At 46.2% G+C, this 18463-nt stretch overlaps 1 protein-coding gene across 1 annotated transcript in view; it reads left to right on the top strand.

Moving 5' to 3' along the window:
• The window catches only part of T265_09697 (hypothetical protein), a gene marked incomplete at both ends in the record, with an annotated part of 29193 nt that extends 21572 nt beyond the window's left edge, over nt 1-7621 (top strand). Inside the window, one exon of the mRNA XM_009175853.1 lies at nt 7490-7621. Coding sequence (XP_009174117.1) covers nt 7490-7621 — 132 coding nt within the window. The remainder of the gene's footprint in view (nt 1-7489) is intronic.
• Nucleotides 7622-18463: the final 10842 nt, after the last annotated feature.

Raw genomic sequence — 18463 nt, 5'->3', positions numbered from 1 at the left:
CCACCGACAACGCTGGATTTATGCACCAATTTATCAGCTCCCGCTTGCAATGCGCAGCTACCTACCCCCCAAATCATCGGTGAACGAAACTGCGTCAGCTACAACCACTTGACAACGATTACGGGGTTATTACAGCTGACAATGATTATGATGATGATAACCCCTCCACATTGGCACCGAACGCGTCCGGTCACTTTAGAGAAGCGGGCGCTGTAGAGGGTGTCAAAGACAATCGTGATTTCTACGTCTTATGTTGTCCGTTATTCCGGACAAAGTACAGTTGTAGACTTGGAGATCGAATCGCCCCAGTGGTTGCCGCTACAACTGTTGTTGCAGCGGGTAATCACATAAATTTGGCGGGGCTGGTTAGATGCATCCACTATGGTCGAATGGTCGTTGTGTACATCGAGTTCTCCTAGGGCCATCTTATGTGAATATCAATATCATTGGGATCAAATGGGTAAAGTGATAGGTCACATTGTTTTTTATTCCACTTCCATGTTTTTCCTATGTACTTCAACGTGGTACATAATTCTCGTTTCTCAAATTCATTAGTATGTTTGTCCGGTTGATTCTGGTACCGTTCAAAAGCATACACACCGGCTGTTTACCTTTCATGATCAAACAGGGATTGGAAATGTATGGTGAAGTGGGACGACTTCACTGAATGTCTTCTTTACTTCGAAGCTCGAAACATATCCAAGCATGTTCATCGGATAATTCAACCGATAGCTCTGACCAGAGCTACTATGTGCTTTATTGTCGTACTCATCATCGTTATCATTATCCGCCGTGAAAAGCGCATCTTTGCCGTATTACCGCAGCGAAGCATCGGTTTTGAACACTAATGTCATGCTGTCGACGATGATGATAATGATGACACGGGTCGGCAAGTCATTGAGTGAGGGACGTCAATGTCATACAAGTTTGTGAGACCGGATTTTTCACCGTCCGATTATGTTCAGAGGTCGTACGAGTTTCTTTCGGACACAGAATTATTGGGGTCATGCAGTCGGATTCCCTTCGCTTCTTTGGTTGATAATTGTCTGGATCGTACCAGTCTTGGTCGATTCAGAGACACCCGTTTTATGGCATCGAAAGCATGCTCTTTGTTGATGACACGACATTCATGTCTCTCATTATCGAATTTATAATTCATAGTAATCGTTTTGTGCAGTGTGATCAGTTCATCTATCGAGGGTGAGTTATTTCTCCCGAATACCATTCGACGTACTTCAGCACTGCTGATCCGGTGTTCCCACAGGACTCAGGCAATGCTCCGAATACATCAATGGTCAAACACTGAAGGACTTTTGACGTCCTCAGCACGCAGGGTTAGGTTTCTTATCTGTAGAGCAATATGGATCCATCGCAGCATTATAAACTCGACCCTTGACGGATAAGCTGATGTCACGCCTATGCTACAGGTGATGCTGGTTCACAAACACTACTCTACCCTGCTAAATCTCCATGTTTTTCAGCGCTGGCCAATCGTATTAGGGCACTTGACAGAAATGGCGCAAGACGTAGCTAAGTTTGAAAGCCATATTATTTGGTCCCTCTTATACGTGAATAACTTGTCTGATGCTTGATTCTGTCATCCAACCACGATCGTCTTGAACATTGCTCTCACGCTCTGGAACTTCAGTTTGTCCCCATTCGCTAAAACACTCGTAACCATTGCGCAGCTATTTGTGACTGGGTCGTTTCAGCATCACCGCGTGAGATGTGTAAACGGGCGGAGGCAGGTCAAACAATGACTTGGCAGCGCGGTATAAATAGCCATTACCAGTAAACCTAACTGCGTTGGTCATTATCCTTTCCCTGAATGGAAACCCCGAGGCGGAACACATCAATGGTTAGAGACACTGTCAGATATGGTATAGCCGCGCCCTCAGTGGCGCTCGTACATCCAAGCTGTTGCCTTCAAAGCATAGCTCTCTTTCCGATCACCCCAACGAAACGTGCACTGATCCCCTGGATTTACTCGTCGATCATAGCAGCGCAGCTATCTAACTCACCTCCCCAAATCATCGGCGAAGGAATGTGTAGCAGCTATAACGACTGTAGGATAATTACGCTATTTTTACTGCTGCCGATGATAACAATGAGTACGGTAGGTACTTAGCTAGTGCGCTCAATGGCACCAATGCTAAAAATCCACCTTTGGAAGCACGAGCCCTTACTTTACTCTTACTTGGCCATCGATTTGTTCAGTCCTCATTTCCAACACGCCCACAGCGAGTCGGGTTTCATGGCTTTCACGCACGATATCTGACGCCGAATTTTTACGGGGTGTCGGCTCGCTACACAGTTGAAGCGTAACTTAAAATTTTAATGTCCAGTGAGACGATACGACGAGTAACTTGGCTTGGATCGATCGACTGAGTCATGTGATGGACACGCTCTGGTGAGCATTCAAGCCGGTATCTTACAAGCGAAAGTCACATGAAATGACAAGGTCACTGGGTCTTAGTGTATTGGTCCAGAAGAGTCCGAATCCTCGGAATAACCTGCAACTCACTTACTTGTACATCGCATTCGTGAACAAACTACCTACCATTTTTGGCGAATACATCAGGAGTCTAGTTATGTCACAGTGATTTCATTTGGTGGATTTTGCCGTTTTTCACTACCTATGGGCTAAAATTACCATGTTCGGCAGTAACTAAAAATTGCGGATAATCGTCGTGACCGGGCAACTTTGGGTCAACATCTGATCTATGGTTACGGAACTGCGTTGTGCTCCTTGCCGCCTTCGTTCTTTGCATTCTACAGAAAAGCCTGTCTTTGTGGTGTGTCAGTAGTGTACTCCTAGGAAGTTAGCTTGACTAGTCACTGGCGAACGCACCATTCGTCAACTTTCAAGGTCGTCACCGTTCCAGACTGGGTACTACGTCGTCGATGATCTACGGACATATCTTTAGCGCGTACTTATGCTGAATTAGATCATCCCAGCTGATCACAATTCTCAGGCTAATTCACTTGCGTTCCATTCAGTCCTGTTAAGATTCATCGAATGAGCGTATGATGGAATTGGTCATGTGACCCTCCAGGCTTTCGAACGCAGACTCCCGTGTCCGCCGAGCAGACTTAGGTGGTTAGGAGGTTTTGTGTCATTTTCGTGGTCCGATAACTCCCAATAAGGAAGGGCGACCTTGTGTCAGCGAGCTTCCGTTCCGGGGCGAGATGGCTCAGTAGTTAGAGCGCGAATTTACTGCCCGGAAGGTCCGTGGTTCGAACCCGACCGCTGCCTCTAGACTTCCCCTGTCTAGGCTTGCAGTATCCCACTTGTCATGCTCCCTTCTAGTGGCATGGCAGTTAAGCACGGAAAGGATGCTACAGCGGAGCAATCTTTTCAAGTTCTCAGTACACCCTAGCTCATGACTTGGTAGCTATCAAGTTAACGTCTCTGTAGGGATAGGTTATTTGTTCGGTAAATAGTCTGACTAGTCTGACGCAAGAAGTCTCAGTTGATAGCTAGGTTGGATGAAACACTCCTTTCCAACCAAGCTATCAGCTGACCAGGAAAGTCGGTGGATTTCTCATCCTGCGGTCGACAGCCTGAAGCTGCTACTAAATAACTATTTTGCCTACATTTCATTTACGGTCATTTTGTGAGTCTCAAAAAGGATACAGAGTTTTTGCATCGCTAGGCGTTTAGAATCTGACTGGATTTTACTTTATTGATTTCACTGCATGGCAGTATTTGACGCATCACATTGGTTAGAACTAAGTAGCACCAACCAAACGAAAATGATGTGACGAGCTTTCGATTTTTGGAAGAAGAGAACTCTACGTACTCGAAACTGTCAAGACAAACGGTATTTCCTTAACCACGTTGACCAGTATTCAACCTGAAAACTGAAGAAGTCAAAATTCTAAGTAACTATCATTTGGTTAGAGTCTGTTGGCTCGGTGAGGCGAGATCGCTCAAGTCGTTAGGAGCGCGAATTTACTGACCGGAAGGTCCGCAGTTCGAACCCGACCTCTGCCTCTCGACTTCCCCTGTCTAGGCTTGGGCAACCTGGCAATATCCCAGCCCTTGTGCTTCCTTCAGATGGCATGCCAGCTATGTATCGAAAATTGAACGATCATCATTATTGTTGGCTCGGTTCGCCAGTGGAACCAGCCGGTGTTTCCCCTAGCCGGGCTCATCCCGTAACGGTGATCAGAGCACCAGGCTGTGCGGCCTTCACTGGCCAACGCCAGTGACATGTCTTGACATGTCTCGACTGCATGATCAGAAGGCATACAGTAATCCGGATTGGAAGAGTGCGTTCTGCCCCAGAAACCTTCCCCTCTAACATGGAAAGCTTGTAGTAAGCTTCCAGTGAAGACTTTGAACGCGGTACGCGAGTAGCAGTCTGTTCAAAACTGTACGAATTTTCAGTCCTTCTACACGTTGCTGTTGGATTGTATACATTTTTGGCAGATAGCCTAGACGGCCTCCGGTTCAATCTGGTCGGTTACGAAAGTGATCCAGCTCAGAGACAACACTTCATTCGGCTTTGAAAAACCCCGAAGCTTTTGTCATCTGCCAGTACCAACCCTGCGGAACCGGTTTGTGTTCCTATCCTATTAGACCTATCTGCGATCCACTTGAGGCCTGATCTGATGAATAAATTTCGAATTCAGTCCTGTGTGCACTTTCCTTGGCCAGGCAGTCTGTGCATCCTGTTCAATGAAACTTTGGTGGCCACTTGAAACTTCCAAATGAATAAGCTACTCTCGTGTTGGCGTGGCTAAGTAGAATGGGATAGATAGCCCTCCTGAATCTAGTAGCTGGGTTCTCATCAAATGGGAACACCATCCTCTATCGCATATGGGTACCCTTGAGTGAACTAGTGTATGTCTCCTGCTGGAATCAGTTAGTATCCTCTAAATGTTTTTCTTCTGGGACACCAGCACACTAGAAGTTGGACTGTTCCTTGTGGTCCCTTCAGTTGTCCAGAAACCCTATTTTCAATCACATTCTGATCCGTTTGAATATAAATGAAAGATAATTTCCTACTAAGTGTGAAGAGTATTCGATAGGTCCAGTCGACTGCGCTAACTCACTGTCGATTGAGACAAAAGTTTAGCTCACTTAGTATGCACAGTATATTCAACGGTACTTGTTGTTTTATCACCTCAAAGCAGTTTCGCTCGAACGCAATCTAATGACCCTAGGCAGAGACTGTCAGCACATTGTTCGGGGAACTATACGTCATTAGAAACGAATCAGAACAGATTCGTTCGCTGGCAGATCGATCGTCCGTGAATACGTATAAACACATTAACGCGAAAACCGGGAGACGTTCCGTTCTTCCAGCGTTTACCGTATACTCTACTATGTGTATACACTTACATCTAGTTTTCAACTAGAAATGACATTGAGACAACATCTGGACATTTATGGTCGAAGGTCTGTGCTTGTAGTGTTCTCTTGTACGACAGGACTTATTGTTTACAGCTGTTGGTATAATTATTCGTATTACTTGTATCCTATCCACTTATGCCGGATGCACTTTGGGGTTTAGCACGCTGTTTGGATGCTTTCGGACCTTGACCCATGAACTGGGGCTTCCTGTCTACCTGTCACCTTCCGAGGTCATGTCCTAGTTCGCTCACATTCAACTGTACATGATTCTCAAAAACAAGACAAAAGTGTCCGTGAACCTTTCTAGCCTAATGCCTGAACCCTTCTCTAGTGAGCTTTCTATATCTGTCTGACTCTGCTCAGTCAATTTTCCTTAGAATAACATCCTTCCCTTCTTTTTTCTACCAATTTTTCAGCTTATCGAGTCAACCAGCAAGGAACAGTGCACATCAAATATCCCTGCCTGAAAGTCAACCTTGCCTATCCAAATTTCCCATGCTATACTGTCTCCGTCGGTGCTTTGTTTACCGCCCGGTCGCTTGCCGGTGTATATTGTTTTCTAAACAATATGTTTCCCTGCTCACTATTGTTTTCTTACGGTTTTCGCCCTGGCTGGTGATGGTATGAAAGTTCCTGGTTGCCTTAATCCGCGTTGACCCGAGTTGGCTCATAGTACATACGTCATTGAGGATATCTGGCCGTATAGTTTCTCTTCAGCTTTCTCTTTGATTTGGCGCTTGGAATTTCCCAATCTGTCTGTGGAACCTCGGGAGTGAAAATACTCCCGGAAAGCTCGCTCACGGACACTGAATATGCAGACGATATTGCTCTTCTTCGCTCAGAGGGGGCGAGGTGGCTCACTGTTTAGAGCGCAAACTTACTGACCGTAAGGTCCGTGGTTCGAACCTGACTCTCGACTTCCTCTGTCTAAACTTGAGCAGTCTAGCAGTATCCCGGCCTCCGTGTTTCCCTCGGTTGACTTGGCAGCTAGGCACCACAGAGGTTTTACAGCTGAACGAGAGAATTCTTGGTTCAGGTGCTTCAAAGATTCAGGTCATTTCAAATTACCTGGAGAATTCGGCGACGGTTTGGTTTGCGCTTCACACCTGCAAAGTGTGGAGTGATGCTACAAGACTCTATGGGATCAAACCCAAGCTTGTAGATGAGTCAGTCTGCGTCGTAGGCAAACTTAGTTGTGTGTTCCAGTGGATGTCCAGGACAGCTTTTGCCAACCTTTGAAACCTATGGCGTCGATGTGATGTCCTTTTGTCTGCCACAGGCAGAGTAAACACTGCGACCGTTCGGCCTATACGTTTCCATGTTTCCGAAGCGTTGCGTCTACGCTTAGAGGACGTACGAAGGTTTTTAGTTTTGACCATCGGTGTCCCCGAAGCCTTGGCCGGATCTGGTGGGAATATCGGATTAGAATGCTGAGGTACGTCAGATGATTTTATGAACTACTCATGCTTCATGTGTCATGTTGGTTAGGGTATCCACTTCGAATGCCAGAGAGCCGTCTGTATGACCTGCCAACGAAGTATGAAGACTGTAAATTGAGTCGGATCGATAATTGTCGTCTCCCTCGTCACCCCCCCCCCCCGACTCAACTCACCAATCGTTAACGACACTGGCATGTATGGCTCAGTTGCGCTCATCAGAGACTTAACAAGCCTCGTTTGTCCTTTGAACTCCTGTTGCGGCTATAAATTAGTTTGAGTCTCTCGAAGAACCAAATTGCAAATGATTGAGTCTCTCGAAGAACCAAATTAGTTTGCAAATGAGTGTATATTTGCTAATTTCGTGCAATCTGGTTTCAAGTAGAACATATGGTTGGCGGGAACCCTGGGACTGCGCCTACCTGATGCGCCCCCAAAAGAGCGGAAACGGTCGTGGGCTGTCGACGGATTTTCAGCCAACTTATGAGTAGTGCATTACAAATATTACTTTGGGTTACTCTGCCGAAATTGACGTCCTGGGTTCGGTTTGTCACCAGTTGTGACTTGCTGAAACGTCGAGCAACTCTCAGTCTTTGGCTTCCGCTCTGCCCACTACTATATATCAAAGGCATGGTAGCTTCAGACAACCCTTTGTGGAGACAAAGGATGATTATTATAACCGTACTTACAGGGTCGTCGTAAGGTGTTCCACATCGTCGTGCTAGAATCTCCGTGCAGGGGCGACAAACGTCGAGCTAAAGATGCTCGAGCCGGACTGGCTGACATTTTGACCAATCAAGGCATGCCTTCGTTAGGTCCGTAGCTCGCACGTGACACATCTGTCTGATTGACGCTGTTCGGTCATTATGGGCAGCAGGACTCCGGGCATGGCGGGTAAGCAAAAACACCGTTGCTGACGCTCCCTGCCTACACTTCTACGTGATTCCTCCTCTAACACACCCTGCCAATTTCAATACTCGCCGTGGGTCCCAGCACCAGGACTGGAAACCTTGTTCACCATGCTGCAGCGCCTGTCCGTCCATACACCTCGAAGTGTTTTTAACCCGTGAAAGCCAGCCTTATTAGCTACCTTCAATCTTTGCACGATGGAGCAAGCAGGACAAGCAGCTCTACGCTGTCTGTCAGGAGCAAGGATACAGGCCGCAGCTGCTGTAAGTGAACCAACAGCTCCTTCGCCATCTTTCAAGTTCTGGCTACACAATACTGGTCCTGCGGAAGCTGCTGTAGCTGGATACGCGTAGGTAGGTGGCCTAGTGGTTAGAGTGCGGATTTACTGAGCGGGAGGTCTGTGTTTCGAACCCAATCTCCGCACTTCGATTTCTCCTGCCTAGGCTTGGCATAGCAGCCAGGCACCGCTGAGCAATTATTTTCTGGGGGTAAATTGCACGATCGAGCTGAAGCGTCTCTACTTGATTGGATACTCGTTGATAGTCACCTCTGCGTTGCTCACTTAGCGGCCCGTGAGGAATTCTGTAGAGACGTCTGTCGCACCCTGTTTACTGTGTGTGCTCACGCCCCAACGGACTATGTTACCGCCAAAAAGACAGTTTCTGTGACGCTCTAGATGCTCTTTTACAACCGGTGGAAAGCTCGAACACTGTCGCGGTTGCTGGTGATACGAACGCTCATGTGGGTAGACTAAGCGTTGCTGAAGCCCAACTGGATTGTCTTTTTGGGTAGAGTACTAGACGTATGGATGACGGATATAGCCCTAACCACATAGGTCCTTTTACAACCTGCGTATGCCATATCGTGGCATTCGGCAATCAGCTTTCACCTCAGGTTGCAAGGTACCCTGGGCATTACAACATTCGAATGTGTGGCGTCCCAGGATACCATGGCAGCTTATCGTGGTTCTCCCGGAGCGGTACGCTATCTCCAAACACGTTCTCAACAGCCCTTCGTTCAACCAGGCGGCTCCAACATTTTGTATTACGGAATCCTGCCGCTGTTGTCGCACCAACTTTCCGGGGTCCAGTCCGACGACGACGATATTGGTGCCGATCATTGTCTTCGGGGTCTCCACTTGACAGTCGGTCAGCCAGGTGGTTCTCTTTTGCCGGCATTTGCCGGGTCGTGAAATCACTCTTGAATTCGGGGTCTTTAGAGTGCGAACTCATCGAGAGAGTCACTCGTAGTACCGATCGAGTCAAGGGGTTTGTGATCTGTTTCAACGTGAAACCATACCAATGAGTGTGGCATGCACTTGCCCGTATGCTCGAAGATCGCTAAACATTCTTTTTAGTGGTGGAGTGCCTCTGCCCAGTGCCAGTCAGGATACGAGTGGCATATTCGATGATTCTGTCCCTCTGCTTAATGACTGCACAGGTATAATAATAATAATATTTATTCCCAACTTGTGGGTGGCATACCGTCTGGCATGATCATGCGTTTACAGTCAGAATGGGTCATGACTGAGGGATTTGCGGGTAGTGGGGATTGCGCGAAAAGGGGGCAATGCTATAAACAATGAGAAGTACTCGTTTAAATAATAATAATAGGTTTCTTTCGCATCTTGTGGGGAACAGTGGGCATGAGGTCCGACTAATGCAAAGACTCAGTCGGCTGACATGAACTAAAACTGGAAAACCGTTGCTGGCCATGAGTGACCTTGGGCGTCTGGCCGGAGCGATAACGAGCAAAAGTGGAGGTGGAGATGGGATAATTCGAATTGGGCGAACACGGCAAGTTTAGTCTCAAAAATATGGTGCAATGTGAGAACAAGCGGAATCACTGGTTGCACTGCTGTTGGGAAGTCAGGTGAAGGGGTTAGGTTGGATGGGGACACAGAGGTGGTTGAATTCGAACGAGTAGTGCAACAGGTTGGAATGAATGTCATGGTAGGGTGTGCTATCAAACTGAGTATGGCAGTGCCGTGCCATCATTGGCCGGACATGCTTCAGTCTTTGGACAGCCACATGACGGACGTCACATTTGAGATGATTCGGCTGGGGTGTGCAGTTCACTGAACAGCGGTATTCATTTCAGCCCGGTCGAGGAAACAGGCCGGAATGAAACCGATATGGGATTGTAGGTTTTCTTGGTCCGCTTGGTGATCCTGGCGTTCTGGATCATTGGCTAGGTGGAGCCGATATCAGCTAACCAGGTCGTCCAGAACGGGCGCTTCCGAAGTCCAAAGCTTGGGAAGATGAGGGGATGCAGGAGATTCGAATGTCTCGTGCATCTGAGTGGTCAATTGGAACTATCTATTATGGCGCAGAAAGTCGCACAGTGGAGCAGCAATGGTGTTGAAATCCTTGACAAACCGACAGTAGTGTACCGTTTATCCGTAAAACTGCCATAGTGACCACTTCGAATTGGTGAAAGCTCATCTCAGGATCCTTGACAGATTTTCCACCAGCGGCAAATTCCCCTTGAGCCGCCCAGTGTCCAAACGATCCACCCGAACTACGGGCGGGCTGTTTCCTGGCATTTACCCGCAGGCCAGCGTCCTGAGTACTCTTCAGTTTGGCTGTCAGGCGCTCTCAAAGAATCCGCTATCAAAATTGACTTCTTTGTGTCTGAGCTGATAAAAAACTCTTGCCACTCCGACCTGTCACCTAGGCATATTGAGCGCAATGAAAAGACCAACCTTCATTCGGTATCCAGCTGCCGCCTTCATGGATAGAGCGCAAGATTTGCTTCCAACTTCGTTCTCTTTCTACCTCAGCAACACCTCTGCTTTCATACGCAATAAGCACAACTCTTCACATCTTAATAGTGGTCTGTATCGTAGTCTGTGTACCAGCGCTCATCGCAACTCATCCGGAGACACGCGGGTTAGCCAAAACCTTATCATTATCCGTTAGCAGCAAGCTGCTTGTTTTGCTGGTCCACTTTGGTCCACAGGTCATTCATTGGTGAATCATCCCATTTCTGTCGCTACACTGTGGCAATGGCTCTCCATTTGTTTTATGCTTCATCTCCAGGGCCCAAGGCGATTTCAGCCTCGGTTATGAACTGGTTGACCAAATAGTCCCGAGATGTTTTTCAGGCAGATTTTATTTGACTGAATAGAATGCATTAGGGATGCCTGACTGCGATTTGCGCGCGTTATCAATGAAGCCGCTATGGTCCCCTCTATCCTAATTAGTATACTCCAAAAACTCATATTCTAGGCATCCTCGCAATAAAACGCCACTTTCAGACAGCTACAGGAAATGCAATCGAAATTTGTCTGAGCTTCACTCCATACTTTACTGGCAACAGGCTATCCCTGCGCTATTACCGACAGTAGCAGTCGGCATCTCTCGGCGCACTATATCGTCAAATACCGCATTTTCCTCCAAGTTAAGTGATTTTATGTGAGAACCTCGGGGAAACACGTTTGTCCTGCACCGTTGCTTAGATGGGGGCTAGCGAGTGCCATCATCAGACTGATTATGAGCTCCGGTATTTTACGCAGCAACTTCCAGATGGTACAAGGCGGAAATGTGAGGGCTGTCCAGAGACCGAATGCAATGACGGTAAGGCGATCCCCTGCCCAATGTGATGGCACTACCGCAACTATTTGCCTCTTAACCTCCACCGTCGCCCACTAGTGCCTGTAGTTGCAACCACGAATAGATTTTTTCACCCGGCCCTAACCGCCTCGTAAACTAGTTTCCTCTGACCCACAGAACCTCTTGTTCGGATTTAACCTGCATGGTTTTCCAATTCAATTTCAGTATGCGCCTTCCACTAATTGAATTTCGTTTGCCGTGTCTGTTTGGCATTACCTCTCCACCGAAACCACTTTTTTCGCCTGATATCCCTACAATGGTGACGCCAGTGAGTCTGATAAGTTCTAGTTAAAACCGTTTTTAAAGACGAAACTTGCCATTTTAGGAGCTTGGTGATCGCACAATGAAATTGGATTTTCGAAAGCAATAAAGTGCTACCGATGGACTAAGGAATCAGCCAATTGAGTTCAGAATACCAGTCCGAACTTTTGAGTCCTGTATAGACATCTGGAGGTCTCTGCGATGTTAAGAAATTATTCCACCAGACCTTTCCCGCCAGGGGTATGACTGCTTCAGTGACAATGAGATTTTGGTGAACTGCGAAAGTATGAGCGTGGATTGGGGCGGTTTTCGGTTTGAGTACATGCGCAATAAAATGCATCATTTTGGCGCAAAATGTTTCACTCGACTCACAAAGGTTTTACAACTAAGAGCACTGTACGACTAACGGCCTCTCCACCGAAACCACTTTTTTCGCCTGATATCCCTACAATGGTGACGCCAGTGAGTCTGATAAGTTCTAGTTAAAACCGTTTTTAAAGACGAAACTTGCCATTTTAGGAGCTTGGTGATCGCACAATGAAATTGGATTTTCGAAAGCAATAAAGTGCTACCGATGGACTAAGGAATCAGCCAATTGAGTTCAGAATACCAGTCCGAACTTTTGAGTCCTGTATAGACATCTGGAGGTCTCTGCGATGTTAAGAAATTATTCCACCAGACCTTTCCCGCCAGGGGTATGACTGCTTCAGTGGACAATGAGATTTGGTGACCTGCGAAAGTATGAGCGTGGATTGGGGCGGTTTTCGGTTTGAGTACATGCGCAATAAAATGCATCATTTTGGCGCAAAATGTTTCACTCGACTCACAAAGGTTTTACAACTAAGAGCACTGTACGACTAACGGCCCCTGCCGCTTGTCTCTACTTCAAGTTCTCCCATCTCCCGCGTTTTTCTTTTTGTGACCTTGGCTCTTTATTCAACTAGCTTCCCATCGAACTAGTCGTACCTCATGCCCACTGTCCTTGTTTTTTGGCTCACACATTATAAGGCTATCTCATTGGTTGTACCTTCATCCTCCGTATGTTGTTGCCTGCCGCAATTAGGCTGTAGCGTAACGATCATGCCTCAATTGGCATGTTCCCCACTAGCATGGAAGTAAACGCATTATCATTGGTTAGGTTCATCATTTGCTGGGTAAAAATACATTTGGACGCTACTGTTATGTGACGGATCGCCCGCACCTGCTATAAGAACGGTATCGTGACCAGTGTATTCGATTACCTCGCCATAATCCATGATGCTCAGTAAATGAGAATATAGCAGTTAAAAGACTTAACCCCGGAAAAGCTAGGATGAAGGGTAAATGCGTCACACTTGCCAGTAGAACTAACGTGGAGACCCATCATTTACACGTAATGAAAATTTTTGACGTTGACTTTGTGGATCATGTTTCACATCGTGAAAATACCAGTTGACCACGCTCTAATGAGATGTCGAATCTTTCGAACCTTTATTTTTGTGCGTACGATATGGTGAGGAACAATCCAGCCCTGATTGAAAGCATTGGATGTCGCCATTTCCATGCAGGTGCCAATTACGGTGATTATCTTGGGCCGATATTACCGATTGGATAATGTACCAAGCTGGCTCACGTCTGTTCGTCAACCAGCTAAGCTGACCAAACGTAGATCATAAATTGACATTTTAGCGACTCTAGCTCTGCAATGATGCCTGTGGTTGCACGCCTTCATCCTACATCTGAGCAAACACTTAAGAATTTTCCCTCGTTCCCCCGCTAGCTCTTCAGCGAAAATGAAAAAGCGTCAAAGAACAGAAGTATTTCGATTCATCATACAAGTTTTCCGCGTCACATCCCGCTCATTCATACGCCATCATCTTCCAAATACTGCTGTTGAGCGGATGCTTCCAAGTACCTAGCCTGTTAGCGGCCTGTGAACCCGCATACTAGCCTAGTCATCGCTTACTAGTTTACATGACTATGAAAATTTTTATAATGACAAGTCAAATCCAATGCCGATTGTATGTTTCAACCTATCTACATCTCTTGTTCGTTCATTGTATGTCTTATGATCAGCGAGCGTAAACCCTAACCACGTAGCTTGCCACATTAGTCCTTCCACCCGTGGGAACTAAACCCGCGGTGCCTCAGTCCGTCACGGCAATAGCAGTCGTTTCTGGGTGCACTTAAGCCGAACAAAGGCGAGTGTTTACAAACGGACGTGCGTAGGTTATCGTGCATTCTGAGACAAGTGGATTTCAGAAACTGTCAGATTTTCGCAACGAAGAACCTGGAGTGGATGACAGGTGAAGTGGGATTACTCGGCATAAGAGGGACTTCGTACGATTCGAGTGTGAATCAAGGCATTTAGTAATCGAATGGGTTGGGTAAAATATCGCACGCCTGCATCCTTCTGCGCGGTCACGGCAAACCAATTTTACTTTGAAGGATCACCTGAAAACTAGCCGAATCTAACATTTATGGTGACGTCTTAAGGAATTCCCCTTACTTAACTGCTGACCCCACCCTACGGACATCAAAGTCACTGAGCAAATCACATACATTCTTCTTAACAACGCCGGCTTCCAGAGACGAAAAACAGCCACTTAGAACAAATAATTACTCGGAATCGTTTTATCCCATGCCCCCTTTACCACGGCTCACCGTGTCTGCTATGCAGTATACTTCCTTGGAAAGTTGGATATACAAGGCGTTCCTCGTTTAACTCCAGTCTGTCAGCAGAATGACACTACTACAAAAATATTGGTTAATTCATCTGCAAAGCAGCCCCCCATTTCTTTACGGGACAATATTACAAAACTTCCTACGTAGTGGATTTTGTCTCTAGAACGGTCATTTTCCTCGCAGATTAGGATATAAGAGGCACAAGACCAAGACCGTTAAAACAATTGAGTCAGGCGTTCCTGCAAAACCCAATAACTCATCCACGGCTCTCGTACAAGAATCACGGGCAAGGAAGTCGATTAAAACGATTGCCAGAAAAGTACGACATTTGCAAGTTTAACACTTAGTTAAAAGTATATACTCTTATTGCATGTTTCTAAAAATTATTTGCATGAATGGTTCATGCGGCTGGGCGGTTTTTCAAAGTCAAAAATACCTTGAAGTGGGAAACAGCTTTGAATTAAGTATGACATCGCAGCTTTCTGGAAAGTGTGATACGCTTAATATGAAAGAATGTTGTCGGCATTTCTACAGATACGAGAAAATTGCTTCAAACTACAATATATTTGCTGAGGTGAAATGTGCCGCAGCATTATATCTATACTTAAATGTTGTCCGGTGCCCTCTGTCCGAGTGGGCGGGTGCGTTGTGGTGCGTACACCCAACTCGAGAAATTTCGTTTCGAGTCACAATCGTGGTAGAAACGCTTAACAACCACCGATAGCTCTTACGAGTTTTGAAGGCCGTGACGCTTTCAGCATATAAATTGTGCTCACGTTTGCATATGAGGCGTAAGTGTCGCAAATTTTACTCGTCTTATGCCCGCAGACACAGTCCTCTTGAAAGCATCCTGATATAACCATGCAATTACCTAGGTGATGCTTACCGAAATCAAGGTCCTTAGTCAGCAATCTCCAGTGGAAAGTTATCGGAGTGTTTTAGACCAGAGGAGCAAGCTGAGATCTGCTAAATGCAACACCACCTGTTAAGTCTAACCTTGAAACAAGAATAAGCACGGCTCCCAGCGTTTAGTTTGCTGAACAAAACTGTCATTTCTTTTATATTTCAGGAATGGAAACCTAACAGTTGCACGCGCTCGACAAGCGGCATGGAGGCTCTAATGCCTAATCAGCTGATGAGGTTCAGATCAGGTCTATAATGGTGGACAGCAAACAAACACGTTTGGCGCGCATGACTGAAACTCGTTGATCCGTCCCAAGTTTGATAGTTGGATGTTCTAGCCTGCGGAGGAGTGGAACTTCAACTGTACCCAGCATTTTGATGCCTACAAATATCCTGGGAATATATTTAGGTATTTTTCTGTGTGTGGGGGTCAGTGAGCGATTGATGTATCGAAATGAACAGACAAATTTATTTATTTTATGAAAATTTCAATAAGAAATATTTCACTGATGACATTACCTGCTCCCTAAAGCGAGTTTTTCTGCGCTGACGTTCCAGTGGAAATCTGTACACAATGGGTCGTTTTCAGGTGCCCATTTCATTCGTATTAGACTTTGTGGTCGATTTCTACTGAGTGTAGGCCTCAAGATTTGGGGAAGCTGGATAAAGTACATAAAGACTCAGTGCAACGCAGACTGGAATCTAGACCCCTCCTGCCTCACAATTAACAACGAAACTAGAAATAAATAAATATATTGCCTATCTAGATCAACAATTGCTGCTAACTCCTTCAAAGCCGCAGCGTAGCGTGACTTGCACCTCAGGATTGTAACGATAATGATTTCTGTGGCCCTAGCAGGGCAGAGCTTTCTCACTGCACATTGTTCGGATGAGAACATCATCGTCACTTGTGTTGAGCCCGCGCCCTAAATATCCCCACTTGCATTGTGAAAAACTCACGGCCTTCAACTTACCCCTCCAATAAATCCGAAAATGTGTATTCACATGTACACGGGAAACATCGTGCTGAAGTTCTCACATCGGTACACATCGACGCGATAACATGACTTCATCTGGAACAGTTTGGCAAGGGGAAATGCGAGTGCTATACAACAACCAAAGTAAGTCATACGAACTCACCTTAGGAGCAAGCCCGAAGATACGGTGTACAGTGTACGGTGGAAAAGTCTTGCTATCACGAAATTCGATGTTATGCAGTCAGAAATCCCTTGGATATCAACATATACCAGCCCACGAAAAACGAATTCCGTCTCATGAGACTGCCGTGTGGGTGAAGACCCACTATCCTAGACAGATGACTCAAGTTAATAGAGCACAAGGTTATTGACCGGAAGGCCCATTGTATCATCCGTTATGTTGACAATGAAATTCCCCGCGTTTATTATGTCCCCATTCGTAATCCCCGCCCCAATTTTGTGTTTAGTGTGCATATGTGAACTGACGTTTGTTTGTCTTTACCACTTCAGCCATTTGGCCTTGAGGTCATCCGCCCACTTGTATCTGACTTTGCACGTGTGACTGTCGCACGTTGGAGCCTGTTTCTCCCTTGCTTTGCACTTTTGAAGTCCAAGCGGACTGTTTGTTTTGGACGCGTATCTACTGTCGCGGTTTGTACAGTGTGAACTTCTCTTACCCTAATAGTACCGCATAGAAACCCAGCTCTGACTTTGTTTTGCCTACCCTGAGGTTCTGGTATTACGCGTCACTCGAAGATACCGTTCGACCGTTACACCCATTTTGAAACCCGGCGTCTGTCTCTCGGCTTGGGCAGCCTGGCAGTATCCCAGTCTTAATGTTAGCTTTCTGGTGACATGGCAGTTAGGCACCGAAGGGGCGCTACGCTGAACGTTCTTGGACAACCGATGGACGGTTTTCTGCTACAGCTGTGGGGCATCGGTGCGACAGGATTCGCCTTCATAAAATCCACTGCTTAACTACGTTCATGACCCTCCTCGGTTCCATTAACTGAAGTCTATCTATTTGCCACCACACCACGTCGAAAGACAATAACGGTGGCCTAGGAACAAGTTTAATGTGGTTTTAAAATTAATGACTAACGTTGGGGGGACATGAAGTGGGTCTAAAGAAACAGCTGCAAATAACTTTTCTTAGTGCATCAGATCGAGTCGTTTCTGAATACCGAGAACATTGTCACAAGGAATCACATCACGCCGTTGTAGGGGCACTAAACAACCATGGGCTACGTATCGGCTGTAAGCAGATTGTGTCTGTAATCAAAATACATAGATTTCATACTGAACGGACGTAAGCAGGCTAAGCTTCTTATTACAAGAGCAAACTACCCATACTCTGCATGGGTATGCATCAACAGATGCCCGAAATCCAAGCTATCTTCGAACAGGAAGGCGTAGAGCTCGCATTTACGTGCCTGCATAGGTTCGTCGCGCGGGGTACATCGAAATCTACGTTACCTGAGAATCGCCGGAACCTGGTCACTGGCTATCATCAGGCAAAACATATGTGGTTGTGGCGCTCCTCCACTGACTGTAGCACAAGTACCCCTCCGGACTGGAACATCGCCGGGACCGAGGACGCACCTACTCTCAGAGTGAACTCAAAGTTTTTCACCTACTCAGCAGAGCAAATCAGCAAGTTTCGTATTCTGTAAGTATCCTGAGCGACAGAAAGCTGCCAGACTTGAACTGCAGCAGCGTCATGATGACGCCAAACTTCTCTTTAGTTAGCTGTTGGTTGACGCACATTCTATCGTAAAAGAACCTGGTCCTTTTATGCCAACGTCCTAAAAGTGGATAGATTTTGGTGTTTCTTGGGTAAATATAGACGAACCGAGATTTAACATGTGAATATAAGAGGTTCACTCCATCAATGGTTTAGGAGGAAATCATATGTGGCCGGTCAGGATTGACAAACCCGAAGGCTGTTCACTAGAGGTAAATCTCAAATAGTTTCGCCTCTACGGTAAATTAGTCTTGTGTGACGGCGCTTTACAGTAACATTTTGCCTATTGCTTTTTGTTTAAATGGGTCAACTTTCAAGGTCATCGAGCACCACAGATTTGCGAATGCTTTATAACGAGATAACGCTCGAAATCAAATCCTAACATGTTTTACTCTTGCGCGGTGTTCTCCAAATAGGACGTAATATTTACAGACCATGCAGGGTGAATTACACTCAGATGGATAATTAAATAAACTGCGTACGCGAAATGGTCGTTAGACGTAGATAAATTTGTTCTCCGGACTTTAAGACAACACTGTTCAATGTGAAGCCCACCTGCTGTTCAGAATAATGACTAAACACAAGCGAATGCA

Source organism: Opisthorchis viverrini (assembly GCF_000715545.1).
Source record: "Opisthorchis viverrini unplaced genomic scaffold opera_v5_301, whole genome shotgun sequence".
In the NCBI taxonomy this organism is placed as follows: Eukaryota; Metazoa; Platyhelminthes; class Trematoda; order Opisthorchiida; family Opisthorchiidae; genus Opisthorchis; species Opisthorchis viverrini.
Note: the sequence above shows the minus strand (reverse complement) of the source record. Positions and strands in the feature narration are given on the sequence as shown.